The 16,526-nt window shown below is 37.9% G+C and overlaps 1 protein-coding gene across 3 annotated transcripts in view; it reads left to right on the forward strand.

The window, feature by feature from the left end:
* The window catches only part of SCFD2 (sec1 family domain containing 2), a 303,157-nt gene that overhangs the window by 40,169 nt on the left and 246,462 nt on the right, over positions 1–16,526 (forward strand). For all 3 annotated transcript variants that reach the window (XM_067531266.1, XM_067531267.1, XM_067531268.1), the window contains exon 3: positions 127–254. In XM_067531266.1, the coding sequence (XP_067387367.1) occupies positions 127–254 (128 nt within the window). The remainder of the gene's footprint in view (positions 1–126; positions 255–16,526) is intronic.

The following is a 16,526-nucleotide window of genomic DNA, read 5'->3' on the forward strand; positions in this document are numbered from 1 at the left end:
ATAGAAGTTACTAAGTATGAACACACATTTTAAAATGTAAATGCTGCCTTAAACTTATTTCATTATTCAACAGATGTTTACTGTAACCCTCTTCTGTTTTTTTGTTTTTGTTTTATTTTTTAACAGCGATGCAGCTGCCAGTGCACTCTGGGAGTCCTTAATTAATCTGAGACAAAAGGAAGCTGTGATGGAAGTGAGAAGACACCTGGTAGAAGCTGCAAGCAGAGAAAACTTGCCCATTAAGATGAGCATGGGTAAGCATTATAATATACCTTCACCAGGTGGCTACAATAGGGAATATTTCAGCATCCATATTTCCTTCTGTCCCAAACATTTATATTACTCTTTTAAATTCTTATCCCAACATCGTCTGTTGGCCTCTGATGAACTTTGAGGCTGTATGAGAACAATTTGTGCTTAAGCATGATGCATTTGTGGTTTTAAAGCTTATTGGTGGAAAAAAAATTGTTTTTTGAAAAGGATTAAAAAACCTATAAAGTGGTTGAGTTTCATGTTGGATGATAAATGCACTGACGCAAATGCTTAATGTTACCTCTTGCCTTTGTACTACGACGCATGGCAGTTTGGGGCATGTTTACAGAGAGTCTGCTGAGCTTCTGTTCTCAACAAGTAGACAGTCTAGCTAGTAGCGGAGTGGTTGGAATTTGTGTTGATTTCTCTCTCTCTCTTTTTTTTTTTTTTTTTTTTTTACTGAGTTTTCTGGGAAGCAAGACTACCTCATAAAAGCTGAAATTAATATTTAATAAGTTTTTAGACTTAAAGTCCTTAGAACTATGCTAGCTGCAGGACATAAAGGTTTTGCAGCTTTTTGAGAACATTATTCTTGGACAAAAACAAAACAAAACAAAAAACATTGAGATGCAAGAAGTTAACGGTAGGCTTACAAATTTAAACAAGTGATGAAATAAAAAAAAAAAAAAAGAGGAAAATTCTTGTGATAGCATTAACTCCCTCATCTCACCTCTTGTGTATTCTTTATGGTATACTTAAAGTATACTTCAATAGACTAGTAATCAGAAATACTACATCTATATTGAGAGGGTAGGCCAATATTACTAAGCAAATATTAACATGTTCACTTCATGTGTAATTTATGTTTAAATTACAGCCTTAATATTTTATTAACATATTTAGTTGTGTATGTTTTTTGTTCGTTTGTTTTTTTGTTCAAGAGAAAAGAGAGATTGGGGAAAAAATAAGAGAAGAGAGCAAACGCTGGAGACTGACAAAGTGCTTTTCCAGTTCTTGGAGAGGTTGGGGAGCAAGTAAAGATTCTTTACACACCCCTCCTCCCCAATCAATTGTGAATACATGGACATATTTTAAGGATGTTAAAGAAAATCTTCATGTCTTGAGGACCTCCTTAATGATCCTGAAGAGATGTAGGAGAAGCACCACTAGCAGCCATCTGACCCCTCCATGGGACTAGAGGAAGGGCACTGGAATTTCCACCCTATCTCCAGCCGGCCTAGCTGGACAATAGTTGGGAGCGAGCTGGGGAGTTGGGGGGAACAGCTCTGGCTCAGAGGACAAGGGAACGTATTATCAGATTCTAGACTAAGGAGGTGAAAGACTATAATAGTCCCCAGATCTTCCCTGAGGTTGGAGGGAAAGCACTGAATGGATGAGATATCTCAAGGCCTCTAATCAACACATTAGACATCATTGGTGAGACTATAAAGTTGGACCACTGTCTTTGCATGGCTCCATGCTGTTGCTCAGTGTGTCAGTTATATAATAGGACTCTCCTTCCGTGCATATCTGGCAGTGACACTCTTTTTAAATGCCTGATCACTTCATTATTTATATTCAGATTTTACAAAATGTTTACACTGGACAGTGTCTAAGGATGGATGTGGGTTTTGTTTTTCTTTTGATCTGAATAGAAGTTAAAACATTCCTGAACAACTTTTTGTTCAAAAATGTGTGCTTTGCTCTTTAGTGAACTTAATGTATTTTGATCAGTGTGCTAACAAAGATGGAAAAAACAGGTCTCTTTCAATAGAAGTTTTGGATGAGCCATAATAAACCATTATTGTACTTTTTCTATTGTATATTTTTCAGGGCCATGACACAGCTCTCCTCCAGCCAGATTTCCTGCCCCAAGACATGCTGACATGCACTGTGCTGTTAACATAAATAGCTGCATATGAAGCAGAAAACCGGTTTACTAGGAAAATATATTGAATTTTTTTCCATGTTCAGTGGTAGTTTTTAAAAAGCAAAATTTGTATTTTATACTCACTTCTATTCAATAATAGAAAACATTGAATAGGGAATAAAAACTGACTTGTCTTACCCCTTAAACAAATTTGTTGTTCTATCAGTGCAGGTGATACCAACAATACACTGCCATCTGGGATGTTTTGAAAGAGTGGGAAGATGGCAAATGTGGTAGAGCTGTTGTCACAAATCTACCTAAAAGAAAAAGGGCACAGTAAATTGGGAATATTTGCTTTAAATAACCTCTAACGATGTGTGTGAGCATCCATCAGGATGACTTGTTAATTTTTATAGTGTTGGATTTCATTTTTGCTTTTAAAAATGGTTTATCTCACTTTTGAGACTTCACGATTCATTAGCCACCTTTGATGCTTTGTATTGCTAATAAACCAGTAAACCCGCCTCCACTCTGTGCTCCCTTCTCCATCCCCATTGTCTCAAATTAAGGGTCCAGTGTTGTAGATTCTTACTCAAGTGAGCAAAAACTTCAGTGAGACTACAGGCAAGGAGGAGCATTTGCTGGATTTAGGCCACAGTAGCGCCACAACAACTCTTCCTCTTTAAGGATTGATATTAAAAGTGGTTTCTGTTGAGGCCACCTAGTCAGTGTTTGGTTTTTTTTATTGTTTGGGATTTTTTTTGTTTGTTATGGCAGTGGGGTGCATGAAATACTATTTGATGCATGAAACATTGTTTGAAACACAGATATAAATTACTACTATTTGTATGTCTGTCTGTCTCATTTATTTACTAAACTATGGATTCATCAACTCACAACTAGAAGAGCAACGAAGAAGAGCTTTGGAAAAAGCTAGAAATGAGGGCAGACGTGTGTGTGTCTGGGGTATGTGTGTGAGATTTCTAGAATCTAACTTGGTTAGAATTTCTAGCTTTTCATTGACTAATAAATTCAGGAAGTTGCTCCTAATGTCAGCACCTAAAATTGTTCAGTGATGCATAACTATTGAATGAAACTTTAAACCTGTTCTATGTCTTTTTGAGTGTGCAGTGCCAAATCTATCATGCTATAGATAGAACATCTTAAAAACCCTTAAGGCAGCAAGAAATTAAGTAGCATGTTGCCTATTACTTGTTTATTTTGCCTAGGACAAAATAATTTTAGCAACCTCTTCTCTGCCAGATGCCTTTATTTAGTCGAAAGGCCACCTGCTTACAGTATGATTAAGATATGTGGCAGTGGAGGCTGGGGAAAAGGTGGTGGTGCTTTGAGTCTCCAGACCCTCTGCCTCGGTTAGCTTTGCACTGTCTTCTGCTGCTTAGGACTAGTACCTCGGTCTCTCCAATATTTACAGGGGATGTTTCGAGGACTTTTAGGCCCTGCCTCATATTAAATATCACAGGCAGCATTTTCTAACATGAAGAAAATCTCTAATGGTTTTACTAAAGTCAGCTGTCAGAAGGTAAACACCGTTTTTATGCTTGACATGAGTGAAATGCTTTTGGAAGCAAAGTGTTAAATTCCATTTGGTATTTCTGAGACTTCTGTTGTGGGCACCTAACTGAAGAATTGCATCATGTTTGACAATGGCAGCATGGGAGTTCTGACTCAGAGATTATAAACCATATTCTATCCTTCTTTAATATGTGAAGAGAGAGAAAAGCAACTTCTGCTTTTTTTCAGTGCTCTAAAATACCCTTAACCACTCGCTGCAATGAATCAAATCCCTCTCCTGCCTTCCTATGTGTGTGTGTTGTGCATGTTTTTCCCAGACAGGCAAATACTAAGGCCCAGCTTTTCCCTTTCTGTGATTGGTCTTATGTAACAGGAACAGAGCATCTGTCATAGGAGCACCGCTTTCGCTTATTCTGTGTGATACCCTTGTATCCTGCAGAATGCTCAGCACCTCTGAGGGGTGCTGAAGAATGCATCTGTCCTCCCACCTTGGGATGGAAGGAGAGTGAGAAAGCGTATGAGACCAGCTGTGGAAGAAGAAAAATAGTCTTTGTAACTGTTCTCTTAGCACCTGCTGGTAGCTCCATTTCCTCCACTCTTCAAGCTGCAAGGATGAACAGAGGAAAAAAATTCTGCATAGCTGCCAGGAGGGATAAAGAGGGAACAGGTGCTCCTGGCCCTTCCAGCAGCCAAGAGGGGGTTGTGAATATGAGAGAAGTCTGGACCCACCACTTGGGCTGCCTTTTAATGTCTCTGGTGCTAGGATGCGTTTCTGTGATCAGCCTTCACTAGTATGCAACTATTAAAGTCTTTGAGTCTCATTTTATTATTTAAACTTAAATGAAGTTTTAAGCATTAACACTCCCACTGAATGGTAAAGATGAAGATTGATTAGGGGAATCCCAGGAAGCAGCAGCACCATTTTAAGCTTATATACAAATCGCCATTCGTAAACAGATGTGGAATTGTATTCATGCCTTATTAGCCACTAAATATCCTCTTCTTAGCTGTCAGGTAAACCCCTTCTTGCTAATCTTTGTGTTCTTAAAAGCACTGTTGAAGCCAAACTAACATATTGGCTAGAATTACCTGTAACATACTTCTAATGGAGTGGGCGATGGGCCTAGTTCTTTCCTGGGATAAAGTGACACAGTAGGTTTATACCAGATACGATCCTGCACACCTATTGCATATCAATTCCCTGGCATTGCAAGGCCTTGAGCATTGGTGGGCCTCCTGTTCCTGTCTATGGCACACAATAGTCTAGTCTCCTGTGGGCTGTAATACTTTAGACTAATTTCAGTTGTTTAGTTTATTGTGCCAATGTTGGGTGGTGTGGGTGTCCTGTTACATACAGGAGGTCAGACTAGATGATGGTGGTCTGGTGGCCCTTTCTGGCCTTAAACTCTGAGACTCTAAATATTGGAGAACTTTGGAAACTACTGTTCAGTTGTGTATATACGGCCCCTGTGCTGCCAGTGTCCGAAATGATATTTTTCAGCAAAGTGTTCACCAGCTGCAGGGATCTCATTATTGTCCCTTTAGGCTTCCATTAAAAAAATTGTGGTGATTTTTACCTTCTGAATTCTCAAGACTGGACTGAGCAAGATGGGAATTATGACTGACCTGTAAAAACTGCCCCCAGGCAGCAGCTGAGTGAATTACAGTGGTTTGTTAGTTGAAAGGAGTGGAAGGGTAGGTGGGAGGTTAAATCCCCCCTCTGAACTCCTCTGTTTTAAAAGGATTTAGTCTATAGAGGCTAATGCTTTAGAGAAGTGGTGGGAAACAACTTTGAGGACATAGTACTGGGCTGAGTAGGCAAGTTGTGGAGTGTTGCTCTAAGGTTCTTTTTGGTTGTGTAACATCATGCTGGCAAAACTATCATCAAGTTAGGTGAGAGAGTGTCTGGAACTGCTAGAGACTGTTGTGAGAGGCCTGAATGTCAAGGGAAGAGCAGCAAGATGAGGAAAGCAGCACCAATAGAATTTTTCTGGGAGCTCAAAAACAAATACAATTTGAAGGGGGCAAGATCTCCCTGGCATTTACTGAGGAGTTTTGCTGAGTGTGCACCGTTTTCTCCTCTGAATTCTGCAGTCAGCTCATGCTGTAGTTTCCAGGTGAGGATAAGTGTTCTTTGGAGTGCTTGCCATTTTCAGATGAGTATTTTTCCCCCCAAAGGTGTCAAAAGGAAAATCAGCTTCTCTAAGATGTTAGTAACAGCAAACATGGTAAAGACCGATGTGGTGCCATAATTGTACAATCTCACTGTGAGATTCCTGTCCAGCTGACTTGCTAGAAAACACCTCAGAAATGTTTGTCAAAAGTGCTGATGCTTCAAAGCGGTGTCTGGATGAACTTCAGATAATTTTGTCAAATAAAAGCTTGAGGGCCTGGGGAACCATCTCACAGAACAAGACAAAGAGCAAAGAGAGGGCCTTTGAAGGCCTAATAGAGGCCAAAAGTACGAGTCTACTTGCTCCTCCATAGGGCATCCAAATATGTTTTTAGGAACTGCTAGATTAGGGAAAAGAGATTTCCTTTTATCCACATGACTCTGCATCTCAACTAAAGAGCGTATTTGAATCCTAAAACTCAGATCTCAGATGAGATTTGAAGGAGGCAGACTAAATTCTAGGTATTTTACATTGGAAACGTATTACTTTTGAATCTTTAGGCTATATTTGGATTATTTATCAATGGTTTGAGAGAGAGAGAGAGAGACAGACCAGATTTTGAGCTTACCCAGAGCAATGGTTTGGTATTTAATACCAAGATTTAATGTGAAAGTGTTTTACAATCCATATGCAAACATTTTCTATAGTTATTTGGTTTCTGAAGAGTTAATTCTCTGTGTTCAATAATAATTTTTTTACCATTAGTATTTTTTGTTGTGGATTACTTGTTCATTTTTGCTTACTATTTATTGCAGTACACTGAATATTGAGAATGTTCAAAGAGTGGAACTAAAGTCATGGGGTCGAGATTGTTGTTGTGGCAAAAGATCAGAGGATTGTTGGAGTTGCCCTAGTTAATGGCTTCTGATTGGATATATTTCCCCCAGAGCAGATCCAACTAGTCTGTAAAGTCCACGTGCAACTCTGTTTTGATTGGTTGGTCTGGTTTTTTAAGATTTCCATAAATATTTGAGAAACCATTTATATCAAGAGAGTTGGAATACCTTGATACTGTATTATTTAAAATAGTAAATGAAAATGAAATAATCAGCTCCATTCTGCTTCTCAAACAACTTTGTGTATAGTGGGTGTGCAGGTTAGTACTATTAGGCTATGTCTACACAACTGATTACTTGGGTATAATTTACGTCACTCAGTGTGATGAATAATCCACACTCCTCAACAATGTAAATTATACTGACCTCAGCACCGGTGTGGATAGTACTATGTCAGCAGGAGGGCTTTTCCTGCTGACATACTTACCTCCTCTCGTGGAGGCAGGAGTTAACCAGTGGGAGAAAGCTGTCATGTCAGCTTAGATCATCTTCACCAGAAGCGCTACAGCGGCGCAGCTACATTGGTGCAGCTGCACTGCTGTAGTGTAGACGTAGCCTTAGATACCAAGAGAAGAGGAATATTTATACAATGCAGTTCTGATTTGCCAGTGTTTTGATGACTTAACCATTACTGTATTTTGGTGCATTAGACACATTGTAGCTTTTATTAAAAAAAAAAAAATCATTCAATTAAACAGTTTAAAAAAAAATAGCCTGTTTTCAACAAACCTATTGTTGAGACCATTTTGGAGGTACTATATTTAAAGATCTTTGTGATATCCGAGGAGAAAGAAGTCATTTAGGAATGGAGGTCTGATGCGACTTGCTTTTGCTCAATTAGAGTCAAATTGTTTTTAACAGACTTTGAGAGTATTATTCATGATCAGTAACATAGGTGCAGTTAGATTTTGAGTTCCATTCTGGAGTTAGGGACCCACTTAAACTAGATGAAAAATGTTGCTATTTTTTCAGCTTCAGTAGAAGTGCTGCTAGTTGTCCAGTCCTGACTTCCTCTCTAACTCCATTGCCAATCTTGTGTATATCTTTGTGATTCTCTGAATGTGACGGTCCCTGATTCTGTTGTTGAAAGCTGTGCTATTAGCATATTACTTGGCAGTAATAGAAACCTTGCTACAAATATGTTTCTGTGGTCTCAAAAAACAGCCATGGTTGGTAGTTTTTAACAGAGGATGGTAAATCTAGGTTGAGTCTGAATCCCTTTATTGTATTCCTTTTATTGACGTAGTGAAAGATGAAAGTTGAAACACCAGTATGGTAACAGAAACAAAGTGCACTTTGCTGTTACTTTAACCCTCATTAATGGGAAAAAGCCTTCTCCGTTTCTTCCTATTAAAGTATACAGTTAACTTTAAAAACTAAGACTTTTAATTTTTAAAGAGCCTAGGAGGACCCAACCTACAGGCTTTGTGAAGGATGGTGGGATAAGAACACTGTAACTCCCCAGAGTAGTGTGGTAACTCCCAGAGTAAGGTCTGAACTGAACTGAACTTCCAAACTATTTGGCTTGGCCTTAGGGAATATGAGATAACTTAGCGAGGGTTGGGGATGGGCATTAGCTTGTGGGATTTTTCCCCCGTGGAAAATTGATCTGGAACTCCTGTTTACAAAGAGTAGACCAGGAACTTTTCCCTATGCTGCGGAAATGCAATATCTGAAATTTGAAGCAGATAGCGAATAGGAAGTCAACATTTTAAAAAAAATCACATTTTAAAAAAAATCATTTTAAAAAAAATCACAACATTTTAAAAAAAATCATTTTAAAAAAAATCACTTTATTAATGTGCTATTTCTAAAGACAGCATTAGTCCAAAAGTATTAAAGACTCAATACTACCAAGTGAAGGGATCAAATAAACTTCAGGAATGTCTCTAATACTTTTCACAAAGATTACCTGATTACTGTATCACAGCATTGCAACCATATTGCAAATTATACTTGTGAAGGGGAATTCTGGTTGACTGGCTTTTCTGCCTAAAATATAAACCTTAACTGCATTAACTTAGTTTTGCATGCTGCAATATATAATTATTCACAAATACACCACTACTTGTCTGTTGTATTTCTTAGGATCAGCATGTATATTTAGCCTGTGTGGCCTTGTGCTAATTCTCCCCACAACAGTTTCTTCTTTGGCACTGCTCTAGAGTGATTATGACAGCCTTCTCCGTGCATGTGGCTGGTATAGACTGTAGCTAGCACTTTTCCTTGTTTCCTTTAAGGTGTCAGGGATACAACTATAGTTAGGGTCCGATTATTCCCTCTGGTGTTAAAACCCATTGAAGAGGATTCTGGGACAAGAAATCTCCAAAAGGATCTCCTTGCACAGGTCCTTCCTGGAAGAAATTTACAGAAGATACCATTTTCTTTGAGAATGTCAGTAGGTACATGGAATCTTAATTATAATCTCCTCCCATTTGAAGTTGGTAATTATATAAATATAAATAATAATAAAATATAAACATAAATAAAATATATAAATGCTTCCTTCCTGACCCAAAATACATATGGAAATAGAATTTAGATTGTCTCAGCTTTAATAATTCATTTCCCCAATCACTGGTAGATTTTGTTCATTACAAATATTCTTCCATCTAAAGCTCTTTCCACACACATTTTTTGTCTTTTCAGTTGATCTTTTTCTTATGCTTCTGGCAGCCTTTGTACATAAGACTTTCTACAAATTTCTTCATCAATGATTTTCTTGTATAGCCAAATATATACGGTCACACTTTCCTCGACATACCTTCATACACCTGTAAATGTACAGTTCTCCTGAGTAGCTCATGTGTACAAGGCAAAGCACAGCTCATTTCTTCAGTAAAGGTCAGTTTAGAGTTGGAGTGCTTATTTTAAAGGTTTGTAGAGAATTAAAAGTTGAAAGTATAGGAAGAAAAATGATCGACCACTTTTTAATCTTTTTTTTTCACAATAGTATTACAATCACTGGCTCAAAGTATACAATTTGTGATGTTCACTTGGGGTTTAAAATACTAATTTTGGTCTCTCTTTCCCTGAAATAGCATTTTTTTTCTACCTAAAAATGCCCCTGTTTTTTGTTCGTACTATCACAGCCTTATCTGTGCAGGTCCTACAGACATGCTTACACTAGAGCAACATCTGCTTTATTTTGTTTGTTTGTTTGTTTTTGTTAAACAAAAGTCAAATGCACTAGTGCCAGTAGTCCAACAAGAATCTACAGAGCCTGGCTTCCCAGATCCACTGTTCCCTTCCTATCCCACTGGCCCCTTTCTAGCAATTTAGTTATGCTGCCTTTCTTTCTCATTGATGTGGTTGGACTCTATTTTATTAGTTTTAAAAACACAGAAAATTTATTTTTGTAAAGGTTTCCCTTGGTATGTGTGCCCTGTTTTGGTATGTATCCCAGTGACTTCTTACTGTGTGTTGATAGTTGTCTTGATATGTTACCAGTGCCATCTAGAGGAGCATAAGAACTAAGATGTAATTTTTGCATAAGTGTATAAAAGGAAATTACTGGTGCATTTCAGAATCTGTGCATGAAAATCTGTAAAAGAGAACAGTGATTTCAGGAATTTATACTGGATCTTTCAATTGCTTGAAATGTATTTGTTTTAATCGAGGATTTATTAAAATTTATTGTATTAAGAAAAGCCCCACTATCAATTTCTTTTTAAAAGGCACGTTTATTAGAAACCTTAGGGTTTAAAAAAGGCAGAGGTCATTATGTCAGGCTTCTCTATTAGCTTCATTCTGTTTTAAGCTATTATTTACATTTTTATTATGTTTTCATGAACTGCTTGCAAAAATTCAGGTAGGGATGAAATTCAATAGTATGAAGTGTAAGGTCATGCACTTAAGATCTAATAATAATAATTTCTGTTACAAGCTCAAGTCCCCTCAGCTGGATGTGACAGAGGAGGAGAGAAACCTAGGTGTGTTGGTTGATTTCACAGTGATGATGAGCCACGAATGTCATGTGGCTATGAACAAGGCAAATGTAATCCAGGCAAGGCATTTCCAGTAGCGAGAGAGAAGTATGCCATTGTACAAGGTATTGGTAAGACTGCATTTGGAATACCGTGTACAATTCTGGTCAACCATGTTCAAGAAACACGAATGCAAACTGGAACAGATGCAGAGAAGAGCTACTAGGATGGTCCGCAGAATGGAGAACCTGTCTTATGAGAGGAGACTGGAAGAACTTGTCTTGTTTAGCCTAGCAAATGAAGGCTTAGAGGGGATATGATGTCTCTATAAATATATTAAGAAGGTAAATATCTGGGAGGGTGAAGCTAAAGGACAATGTTGGCACAAGAACAAATGGTTATAATCTGGCCAAGAACAAATTCAGGCTGGAAACTAGAAGGAGGTTTCTAATGATCCAAGGAGCAGTCTCCCAGTGAGAATTGTGAAGGCAAACAATGTAATTAGTTTTAAGACAAAGCTGGACAAATTTAAGAGTGGGTTTATCTGAAGGGATTGCATGTGATGGTGGGGAGCAGGGCTCAGCAGCCCAAGGTATCCCTTCCAGTTTACGTCTCGTATTCCTACAGTTCATGCTTCAGAGCTTCAGCTGGTCACCTGCAGGGATCAGGAAAGGAGTTTTTGGTCTCATTCATCTGAAGCAGCAGAGATGGCCATAGCAGGAGATGGGACACTGGATGGGTTGGGCCAGTGCTTTGAGTTGGCACTGAGCATTCTCTCTCCCAGGAGCTTAGCTAGCTGGCTCTTGCTCATATGCTCAGTATCTAACAGATCATACATGGGGTTGGGAAGGAATTTTCCCCCAGGTCAGATTGGCAGTGACCTTGGGGTTTTTTCACCATCCACTGTAGTGTGAGGTCACTTGCTAGGATTATCTGGAGATATCTCACTTAATCATTTCCCTGCTATTGTGGGGTCTTGGATATTGATGCACCTTGGTCTTCCCTAGTTTCTGAGTGTACTAGAGTTTAATAATAGTTTAGTCTTTTTGGACTGTAACACTTCGGTCTAATTTTGGTTGTTGGGTTTACTGTGCAGGAGTTGGATGGTGCTGCTGGCCTGTGGTGTGTGGGAAGTTGGAATGGATGATCTGATGGCCCGATCTGGTGTTAAACTTTAGGTAGACCTACATCTCTGTTTCTATTAGTAGCTTGCTTCATGTTTTTCTCCCTTGAGTTCCTATCGGATACAAAGGTGTCTGTAGATTGTAGTTGTAGCTTTCCTGTGTTATGTCTTGTAATCAGAGCAGTGTGTGCTAATGGCATGAACATAGGCTTGGGAGTCAAAGATTAACTATCCATCCTGCCATAAAGACAACTGAAAGGGAAAGACTTGAACTTGATAAGAAATTTGCAACCATTCTTTATGATGGCTACCTTCAGTATAGCATAAAATGGACATTTTTAAAAATGGGATTGAAAAATTTAATCCTGAGTATACTACTTTTAAATAGATTTAAACTCACAGGTTCATTACTAGATGCTGCAAATGAAGAAACACAGGAAGAATTATAAAAAACTAAAAGGATCAACATTATGGTTAATACAAGATAATAGCTTGAACATGAGAAATGACCAGATAATAGCTATAGGCATCCAGATAGGGAAGAATGTGTTGATTCTACAGAATATTGTGTTCAAAATGTTGAAGATGCTATTCAATAATGCCGAGAAAAATATAACAAGGAGGACCTTGCCATTTACTCAAACAGCAAAAATAAACAAAAAAGATGAGATGATTTCTCAGGTGCAATAATCCTGTATTATTATTGTTAATGTTTATTGTGGTGTCACCTAGGCACCAACCAAAAATTGGGACGCCATTGTGATAGACACTTTACAAACACAAAGTAGTAGGCTTGAAGAGTTTTTAGTCTAAATAACTTCTCCAGTATGGGTGTTTGGCACTCTGTTTAAATATTATGAGACAAAAGTAATGCCTAATGCAATTTTAAAGCACATTGTGGAAGTTCAAAATTTCATATGCAATTACCATCAGCCTCTGGTTAGTTGGTTTGGTTTGTTGATTGATTAAAAAAGTGTCTTAAAATTTGCACTGTTAATAAGGACTTTGATCAGAACACAACACGTGTTTTTACACTTCTATTACTTAGCCAACTTCTTCCTGCTAACAAGTTCATAGATTGAGCCCAGAACAAGAAGAGGAGGCTGAAACATGGCTATTGGAACAAGATTCTAAGGTCTTTCCTTGTCTACAGGCATTTAAATTTGAAGATTCAAATTTCTACTCCAAAACTGTTTATGAAGGAGGTTGTCTCTTAGTTCTCTGCATCAAAAATGGTGGAAAATTGTGGTAGTGATATTACAGAAGAAAGGAGAGTGTAATTCAAATTTTGCCTAGCTACGTCACCCTCAATCAAGGTTTTAGCACATTTTAATCGTTTTGGTTGAAACTTGGTGGTGGTTTGGTATTAAGAAAGCAAATCTGAATGAGAGGCCTTAAAAGTTGGTAGATTTACTAAACTAAGCGATCTTTTTTGGGAGGAGGGGAGATTCTTTAATTGGTCTTTCAGTAGGTTTTGTTCTTTTTTCAGGCCAGGAAAAACACAGCAACTCCAAATATTGGAAGCGTTTTGCAGGCAGAGTACCAATTTTGGTCCATACCCTGCAGACTTTCCTCATACAAACCTCCTGCTGAAGTCTGTCATAGCTGATTAACAGCCTTGGATACTAAAGTTTGGTCTATTGAGACAGTTAATGTTGATCAGACAATCTGCGTCATATATACCTTATCTGAAAAGTGCATTGAGATATTTAACTTTCACCTGAACTGTCCTCAAAACACAGTAGACCATGCCGCTCTGACTCGGAAACCTCTTAGTGCTATCTGGCAGTGGGCACAAAATGGTTGCATAGGGGTTACAGGAATCTCCTGAGTCTGGTATGCCCATTCTCATTCACCAAAGAATGTCCGATGATGTCTCAGATAAAAACTGGTGTCACACTGGTCGTATCATTACACATGCATGTACAGATGTTGTGTAAAGAATTATGTGTATATATACTGAAAGTGTCTTCTTAAAGTCTGTCTAGGTACTGGTCAGCAGCAAAGAGAAAAACAGGTTTTGTGTCAGACAAGAGATGTATAGCCATCTATCTGTTTACATGTAAATTGAGTATAGTCTCATTCACAGTGGGTATTTTATCACCACTCTGAACTGAATGCAAATGAAAGATTGTAAGAACTTCAGAAAGAAACTAAAATGAAGAGAGAAACAGTGGGAGAGGAGAACCTTATCTTGAGGTGCAGTTCAAAGGTTTGCTCTACTATGTTTGGGGGCAAAGATACCCTGGCATCTCTCACCTACGACGCAAATGGGACAGCAAGTTTGCCTCATGGAAGTGGGTTCTCAATCAGGCTTGGTTGGAAATGCTGATGAGTACTTTGGATGAGATAAACTTCTTTAGACAATAGGTTAACCTGTTAGTTAAGTTGAGTCTCTAAAAAGTGTGTTAGGATTTTGTTTTATGTGTGGCCGTTTGTTTCTAATCTTCTCACTTGCTATCACTTGAATGTCTGTTCTTTGATAATAAACGTATTCTTGTTTTCCCTATAAATACAGCTTAAGTGCTGTGGTGTTAAGCAGAGTGCTGATCCTGAGTTGAAACTTACAAGCTGGTGTGTACTGTTTCTTTGGGGACTGCAGACCTGGTAATTCTGTAACTGTACAGTGGAGGAGAGTCTGAACACTGCAGGGAGTGTTCTGAGAACTTGGGGATTGGTGACTCCATTGCTACCTGTACACAGAGAAAATGAGACCTGTGAAGGCCTGGCGGGCAGTGCTTTTGCTGCCAGCAGCTGATGGTTTCAGGGAGCTGATCCACAGCAGGCACAGACAAGACTGCTTCATGCCAATGGCAGGTGGTGGTGAGGTGCCTCACGACCCTGGATGCTCCTGGAGTGAATCACAACCACTATTTTCTGTTAATGGGGCAACACATATAGGTCCTATGGGAGATGGTGGAAATAGTTATGGAAATATTCTCAGTAATTTAAAAGCATTAATTACAGAGCAGAGGCTATTAAAGGAAGTTTGCTCTGTTTAGCAGGGAGACTGAAATGGGCAATGTGAAATTTATTCATAAGTGAATGAAATTGTTAGCCAGTGCAGGTTAGCAGGAACATTTTAGCAGAGATGGTGGTGACCCAAAGACTGAATGAATTCAGCCTGTTCAGGAAAGTATGTATCTTGAACATTAAAAACTTTATAAATCTTCATAGCCTAAATATAATTGAAGCATCGGTCAGAGCAGAATTTGGCCCCTGATACTTTAGGATAATACTACTGTAGTAGGTAAATATTGGGCTTGTCTTTTGTTCATCTTATGTAACAGCTGAATAATGACTGATTTTTCTAAGTATGTTTCACAGTTGCTTAACTATGTTCATTTACCTTGGAGGATGAGATACTAAGGTCCATTATAATGTATAAGAAAATAAGATACAAGAATTCAGTTTACAGTAACATTTTCAGTTCTGCGTTTGTATTACAGCAAGTGTATACTATAGCCTATGTAATTTATTCTGCTGCTTCATATATTTTTCAGAGCTTATAGGCTAAACTATGTTTCAATGTTCCAAATAAACTATTTCAGTCCTATCTTCACTCAGTGAATAACCCTAGAGCATGCTGTCTATTTATATCTATAATCTCAATGGTGTAAAATGGATAACAATTCAAGCCATAATAAAATTGTAAGGCATATCATATTAGTGCCTCATAGCTCACTTACTTTTCACTTTATTGCTGTAAAACCATTAGCAGATGGAAGTAAGACTCTATTGGAATCCAGTGCAGTGATGTAAAACAGCAATATATTGGTAGTGTGTTATCTTTGATTTAATTATAGTTGGCACATGGCAACAGTACTATTTGGCTAACCTTACTGTTACTCCTTTTAACAAGGGAGTTTGCTGACAATAGTCTTTTTGTGTGTCTGGAGTTTTTGAATAAAGCTCTTATATTTTTAATCTCAATTTTCGTTGTAGACTGAAAACTCAAACACTTAATTTGAATTCATGGCCAGGTGTCTGTCTGTCTCTGGTTGTTTTTACAGCTTAAAGATAATTCTAAAAATTTTAAAGAAAACAGAAGTGTGATCTTGTAAGAATGCTACAATTAAATCCAATTGTATTATGTTGTTTTATATTGTAAAATTGCATATAGCGAATATCAACTTCATCAGAGACTCATAGACTTTAAGGCCAGAAGTGGGTCTGCTAAGAAAATAAAATAGAATTAGTCTTTTGTCAATTTGCTCTTATTTTACATCATTTGTGGCCTGTTTTCCTGTGATTAATTATGGTAAACATTAATGCACTGATGCGTATCTATTCATTTTGGCTACAGGAAGTCCAAGGGTTTAAACTAAACATGCATTATCTTTCTTGTATTTTAATTCTTTTAATGTAATTCCTTTGAAACTTGGATTGGCTTTAAAAATGGGAGGACCATGATTTTGTGGCATTAGAAACTGTCAAAAATAATGTGTTACTTACTTACACTGGTTACTGAAAATAATGAAATGTTTGGTTTGGGATTATCTGAAATACATCATTTCAACCCATTACAATTAAGTTTACACTTTCTAATGTTTATGAAAGGGTAATACATGACAGTGTCTGCAAGAGACTTCTGACCCTCAGGTCATCATATGACATGTTGAGGCCATCTTAAGCATGAATCTTGAGATATTAGGCAAGATGTACCAAAAAAATATCTCCATCAGTGTTCACTGATTATCCACTAGCATATATAAAACTAAGTCAGTGTCCCTGCTATATAGAAACAAACTGTACTTACCTATAAATAAATCAAATCTATCTGACAATGCTGACCTATTTAGGTACCCA

Source organism: Emydura macquarii, unplaced genomic scaffold (assembly GCF_026122565.2).
Source record: "Emydura macquarii macquarii isolate MOO-44397 ecotype Brisbane River unplaced genomic scaffold, CSIRO-AGI_Emac_v2 contig_3128, whole genome shotgun sequence".
Taxonomy (NCBI): Eukaryota; Metazoa; Chordata; order Testudines; family Chelidae; genus Emydura; species Emydura macquarii.